Here is a 6894-nt window from a genome sequence, read left to right as displayed (position 1 = left end):
GCTGGATTTTATTCCCAGTACTGTGACATCCTTTCATCCTCCCGTTGTGCCTGGGCTGAGCAAGCAGTGTTATTGTTTTATATTTCCAGCCGGCGAGCAACAGGGATGCTCTGTTCCCATTTCCTTGGAGACAGACGTACCCGCAGCGGGCGTGCTGCCCGAGAGGCCTGTGAGTTGGGGGAAAATAAGGTGTATTTCACCAGAGAGACTCAAAATTGCACTCATTCCTGTTCATAGCCAGTCAGAGCAACGCGGCCAAGATCCTGCAGCCTTGGCAGTGTTGCCTCCTCCCCACACCTCAACGTTGGGCTCCCCGTTGCTGCAAGGCCTCAATTTGCCTTTGTGTTCCCCTGCCCCATGGCTCGCCGCCTTCCTGCCCTTCCCCGGCCCTTCCCCGGCCCTTCCAAGGCCCACGCCTGCCATTTTGGGGTGGGCTGCGTCTTACTCCCGGGGGGCGTCAGGATGGGACGCGGTTCAGGGGGTGATACTGGGGGCAGGGGCGGTGGGACCGGGTGAACTGGGAGGTCTCTTCCAACCTAGTGGTTCTGTGTCATAGGGACATAAGGCGAATTAGCCTCCTCCGCTCCTCCACCACACCGCATGGGGCCGGAGCTGGCTTTGGGCAGCGCCCAGTGCCACCTAGCGGGGACATTTAAAAAAAAAAAAAAAAAAAAAAAAAAAAGGATTTAGGGGGCGGGGAAGGGACTACAGCTCCCGGCACGCAGCGCGGCCCCGGTTCCGTCGCGGGGCGGAAGGTGGCGGCGGGCAGGCCGGCATGGCGGCTCCCGCGGCGGCGGAGCCGGGGCCGCGGCGCCCCGGCAAGAAGAAGGCGGCTGAAGGTGGGTGAGGAGCGGAGGGCGTAGGTGGAGGCGGCACGGGCGGGCTGCTGCTCCCGCTGCTGCTCCCCGCACGTTCTCCTGTGGCGTCCCCTCTGCGAGGCCTGGCGCAGCTGGGGAGATTTTTGTATTTATTTTTGCCTAAGCGGGTTAAATCGGTAACTCCCGCGAGGCCAGGAGCGGTGCGCAGCACGGTGCTGAACAGCAGCCGCGGCCCTGCGCCCGGTTATTGAAGCTGGGTGGTTAAACGCGGAGGGGGTGTAACAAGCGTCGGTGAAAGAGGAGAAGCAAAAACATCCTTTTTTTCTTTCGTTAATCTATAGCAGTTGATGAATCTGAGCTCCTCACCGTGCCAGATGGATGGAAGGAGCCGGCTTTTACGAGGGAAGATAACCCCAGAGGGCTGTTGGAGGAGAGCAGTTTTGCAACGTTATTCCCCAAGTATAGAGAAGCCTACCTGAAGGAGTGCTGGCCGCTGGTCCAGAAATCCCTGAGTGAGCATGTATGAACGCATTTGTGATAACGTGATTTATTATTTGGGAGCTGGAGGTGTTAGTTATGTTGATCAAAATAGCCCTCCTTGCGTTTCTGATGTTGCGTGTACATATAGTTCTATGCACTTGCACTTAGAACTTATGGTGTCATTTTTCCATTGGAATTAAAAGTTTGGAGGTCCACGTAGCCAGATGTGTAATTCTTTATAGATGTCAGTAAAGCCTACTGCAGCAGCGAGTATCATCATCCATAAGCTGACAACTTTGTTGTACCTGAGTTGAATGAGTTGAGGGAGGTGCTGTTTCAGGCCTTGTGCTGCACACCATCTGTCAGTCTATTTTTCTTTCTCTCTTTTTTTTTTTTTGTGAATTTTCTTAAGCTGAGAGTCGGTCTAAGAGTTCGGGAAAAGTGTCTAGTGTTATGTTTCTTAACTTCATACTGTCATGAGATTCTTATTTAGAGATCAATTCACTTTTTTTTTTTTTTTCCAAATATTGCAGTATGTGAGTGCAACACTGGATCTGATTGAAGGAAGCATGACTGTCACTACTACTAAGAAGACTTTTGATCCATATGCAATCATTAGGGCTCGAGATTTAATAAAACTCCTAGCCAGAAGTGTTCCGTTTGAACAGGTATGTATTAAATCCAGGAACATTGTATCAAGTCACATTGTAATATTTATAAAATAGTACATTTTAAAAATATGGGATTTTCAAGTGGCGTCAAGGAAAATGAAATGTATTTTAAAAGTAAATATATCTGCCAGCAAAGACAGGAAAAATAAACTGCAGTATTGGTTTGATTCCTGTGAATCCTTTGTATTCAGATGTTACTACCTGCTGCTTGTATCTTCAGGCAGTTCGCATCCTTCAGGATGATGTTGCGTGTGACATCATTAAAATAGGATCTCTGGTGAGAAACAGAGAAAGTTTTATAAAAAGAAGAGGACGACTTCTTGGGCCAAAAGGATCTACTCTGAAGGTATTTGTGATAGGCGTAGTAACCGTAAAAATTTGTGTCAGATCTTCAGCTTAGACTGACTGCATTCCATTTGTTGTTGCTGTAGGCCCTGGAGCTGTTAACCAACTGTTACATTATGGTGCAAGGCAACACTGTTTCAGCACTTGGACCTTTTAGTGGGCTGAAAGAGGTAATGGGAGGCCAAAGTGCAGTTTGTGTAGGGCACTTCTGTGCCCAGCTCTGGGGTGGACTACAGGCAGAATTTGGCAACCTTAAGAGTTAGCCCCTTTACTTTTCAGCTCTGTGTTAGGTATATTTATGTGAATGTTCATAGTCCTAGCTCCTGAATTTTGTTACTCTGACATCTTTCTGTCTTGGAAATAAGGAAATATTTGTAAAATAGTTTTTGTTTGTTTTAAAGCAAGGTTTAGCAAAGGTATCAAAGGGATGCCTTCACGTACGAGTTATGTGTGTCTACTTCTGTGTCTTTGGCTTTTGCTCCCGTTGCCTACAATACAGAATTTTCATAGTTAAGAGGTGTAAGTGAAAATAATGCAGTGTTAATGATATATAACCTGGAGGAACATCTAGTATATTTTTAGTAATTATGTAGGGAAAAAATACTTGTCAAAAGCAAAAAACACCCTAACATCTATGGTAGCAAGAAAGTAGTTCTTGGAAGTCATACTGGAGCATACTGGAAACCTGACAATATAGCTGATGATAACTTGTGAAGTGCTGTGCCTTCCAGATGTCCGCGTGTGTTAGCTTTTCCAATCTATCTGCTTTTGTTTTGTTTCATTTTGGGGGGGGGGGGGGGGGGGAGGAGGGGGTTTTCTCTTCTTTTTTGAAGAAACTTAGCGTATCTGGTATTCTAATTGATCAGACTATGAAATACCTGCTGAGTCTTCTGTTCATTTTCTTTTTTTTATCAATTACAGGTTAGAAAAGTTGTTCTGGATACAATGAAAAACATACATCCCATATATAACATTAAGGTTAGTATGGTCCAATGTGCACCCTCATTTACAAGGAAGTACTATGTCTTTCTCATAGAGCAGTATGCTAATAATGACATGTTTATGTATGGTAATCTGCTTTTGAGCATTTCTGTGGTATGATTCTTTTAAAAAAAAAAAAAAAATCTGATTTGGTTTTCATCCATTTTACCAAGCTATATTGTTATATCCTTAACAATATCTGAGAAAACATTAAAAGGAAAGTGTTTATAACTTTCTTCCCTTTGATTGTTTGCTTGATATCTGCTCACTTAAACTGTCCCCATCTGGAGACCTATTTATCTTTCCGTTTTTTCTGGTCATAATTAAATTCCTCAACTCTTAATGCAGAGAGAGATGGAAGGTTCAGATGTAGAATATTCAATGTAAGAAAGTTCGGTAAAGCCTGTAGTTTGAAGCTACTGTAATTCTGTTGTTTTATTAACTTCTTTGTGATATTCTAAAACTACCAAAGACTTTGATGATCAAACGGGAATTATCAAAAGATCCTGAACTGAGGACACAAAATTGGGAAAGATTTTTGCCGAAGTTCAAGCGGAAGAACTTGAAAAAACGCAAGGAGCCAAAGAAGAAAAATATTAAGAAGGAGTACACACCGTTCCCGCCTCCACAGCCAGAAAGCCAGGTCAGCTGAAAATTTATTTGATTATGTAGGAATAAAGCATGATTTGAAATACTGTTCTTGTTAAGAGGTTGGCAGGCTGTTTCTGTCAAGTTCTGATTATGTGGTAGTATATATCTAGCTTATAATACATCATTTTCTAATGCTTGTCAGTACTTTTCTTGTGCAGATTGATAAGGAATTGGCAAGTGGCGAATACTTCTTGAAAGAAAGCCAGAAGAAACGAAAGCGAGTGGAAGAGATAAAGGTAAAGTCGTTACAACCCACTATTCAGTTAAAGCCAGAAATCAAACACTTTTTGATTTGTCCCTTTTGCCCTGCTCTACACTGACACTTGACTTTTTTTTCGTTAACTTTAGGCAAAGCAAGCAGAAGCAGTCAAGAAAAGACAAGAAGAAAGAAATAAAGCTTTTATCCCACCGAAGGAAAAGCCAGTTGTGAAAGCAAAGAAAGGTAACCTGTTTTTTTTCCTATTCTGAAACCTACTGTTGATTCCTAGCCTAAGTGATTATGCAGAGTTACAGCCATAGGAAGTAAGAAAGGTCGTGCTGAAAATAAATAAATTCCTAGCAGTTAAATCCAGTTAGGTATGGTTGCTAGAGACAGTAAAAAGATCATGCAGCCCATAATTCCATATCTATGAAATGACAATTTTCCAGAGCGTTTTCCAGATGGAAATACTGGGGTAGCCAGCTCAGTTGATTTTTTCGACTGTATCAATTTTGGGCTTTCAGACTTGTAGTGGAGCTGACATAAATTTTGCACTCAAATGCTTGCTATTTTTTAAGAAAAAGAAACCCAAAAGCAATAAGCAATATGTATCTGAAAACTTATGCCACAAGTAAGTATTGGTATAAGATAGGATAAATGGCATTACCAAAAATTAAAACTGCAACATAGGCAGAGTGAGAATTTGTCTGAGATAATTTGTTTTTTACACACTAGAGAAAAAAGTCTTCAGTTTCCTGGATTCATTGATTTGTAGCATATATTTATTCACTGTATTAGATATACTACGTACATACAGTACTTTTTTGTGATGACAGTAAATTTTCAGTAATCCTGTGACTGACTGTACTGTATCTCACATACTGTGCTCTTCCAGCTGATGTGTGTTTTGAACTGAAATCCTTCAGTCTTCCAAGAATAAATGACAGCAGTAGTTTGTACATAGAGAAAAACAGAGATTCAAAAAGGACACCTGATACCCGCTACTGGGTGTAGGAATTCTCTATATGAGACCGGAGAAGTAGACCCAAACTCATGTCTGCTGCCCAAAAGAGAAAATGCCATGACGTAGATGAACAGAGACTAGTTTATTCATGTTGCTCACTATTAAGATTCTTAACTTAATTACTCTGACACTGTCTGTAGAAGTGTCTTCGAAAGGTTTTCATGAGGGGGTCAGATCAAAAGACTTTGTCATATCCTCACCAACCAACACTTTCCCATCCTGTTTCCGACAGCGGTCGTTAATGGATGGCCAGGAGCGGAGTATGAGGATGGTACAGTTACATGCAGAAAGATAAAATGCCATGAATAACTATGCAGCCAAGAACTGAATAATCAAAAACTTATTTTTATGCGAGACTAACCAAGCCATAGATATGTCCAAGAGAGCACGTCCATATTAATTTTGGTGGAGTACAGCTGTGGTCTGATGAGTGAGCGATAATAATTTGTATGTATGCAGTGTATGGTATCTGTGTTCAAATGCAGTTGTATAGGATTTTTTATATGACTGTTTTCGTTTGAATTCCACTGAAAGAGGTTTGTGTATAATGCTAGTTTCAACAAAAATTACTACAATAGTTTATAAAGTCATTAGTGAGTATAAAGTGAGTCCTAACCAATGCCACAGGATGCAATTTACTGTGGATACATATAAAGTCATCTCATAGACTGTTAAAAGTTAGAAAAGTAAAATTCATGTCTGTTATCCTTGTGTTTTTTACTTTGTAGCCCCCACTGAGAAAAAAATTGATATTGAAGCCATCAAGGAAAAAGTAAAGAATGCGAAGAAGAAGAAATTAGGAGCACTTCCTATGGAAGAAGTCAAGTTAAAAATGGCAGCAGATGAAAAGAAAAAAAAGAAAAAGAAGTAATTTACCACTTGAGATGCTCACTTTTCTCCTACATTAATGAATGTTTTCACACTTGGAAGATCTGAGACTTGGAGTAAACCATTTCTTGCTATTAGCATAGTGTGGACAAGAAAATACAAGATAGAAAGATCATTCTCTTTTCATAAGCACATTTTAACTAATGGACCTAGTGCGGCTGTGCAAAATTGTCAGGGTTGGTGTAGAAAATTTTCTCTGCTGTATAGTTTGAGGAAGTAAGACAATATTTGTGTAATATCCATCTGCCTAAAGCAAATGTTTCATAATAGAAACATTTAGGAGTATGGTGCAGAATGTTAAACATTGAGAGAACTCAGTAGGAGTTTAAGGTAATACTTCTATGAAAGACTACCAGATAAGATTAGGAAAAAGACAAAATTTATTACAATATGCTTTTGTTTCTGTAAAAGCTATTTTTTTAATGTCTTGGTGTTAATAAACTATTGTTCTTAAATCATTTTGTTCTTAAATCGTTTACTTGTTCATCTATGGCAAAGTCTAGGTCTTATTTTCCAGGAAGCAAGCTCACAGCTTCATATGAAGGTTAGACGATCCTAAACATAGTTGAATGCCATTAATAAATTCCTATTTACTAGCGTTATCCTGAAGACTTTTAGACAGAATGTGATACAAAGCGTCTTTTCAAATAAAATATGCTGTGGAGAAAGCATAGAGTGTTGTTACCTTTCTTTAAATATATTCTTTATTTCTCACAAGAAAGTGAGAAATGGAGTTCCTTTTTTTTTTTTTTAAGCTCCTTCCCTTTTTTGGAGGAAGTGTAGGGGTTTTTTGCTACCTAGAAATGCAAACTGTGATGAAATAAAGTTCACCAGAAG

At 40.5% G+C, this 6894-nt stretch overlaps 1 protein-coding gene across 2 annotated transcripts; it reads left to right on the top strand.

The window, feature by feature from the left end:
• The first annotated feature begins 697 nt into the window (after window positions 1-697).
• On the top strand, window positions 698-6512 carry KRR1 (KRR1 small subunit processome component homolog). 2 transcript variants are annotated; one of them, XM_040553665.1, is made up of 10 exons: window positions 698-839; window positions 1160-1338; window positions 1832-1966; window positions 2190-2315; window positions 2401-2484; window positions 3236-3292; window positions 3768-3938; window positions 4105-4182; window positions 4295-4388; window positions 5898-6512. In XM_040553665.1, exons 1-10 carry the CDS (start codon window positions 776-778, stop codon window positions 6038-6040), a joined length of 1131 nt encoding a protein of 376 aa, XP_040409599.1. In that variant the 5' UTR covers window positions 698-775; the 3' UTR covers window positions 6041-6512. The 2 variants fall into 2 exon arrangements, with proteins under 2 accessions (XP_040409599.1, XP_040409607.1); XM_040553673.1 differs by having other exon boundaries at window positions 708-839; window positions 1163-1338.
• Window positions 6513-6894: the final 382 nt, after the last annotated feature.

Source organism: Cygnus olor, chromosome 1 (genome assembly GCF_009769625.2).
Source record: "Cygnus olor isolate bCygOlo1 chromosome 1, bCygOlo1.pri.v2, whole genome shotgun sequence".
NCBI classification, from domain to species: Eukaryota; Metazoa; Chordata; class Aves; order Anseriformes; family Anatidae; genus Cygnus; species Cygnus olor.
This window is presented reverse-complemented; position numbering and strand designations above follow the sequence as displayed.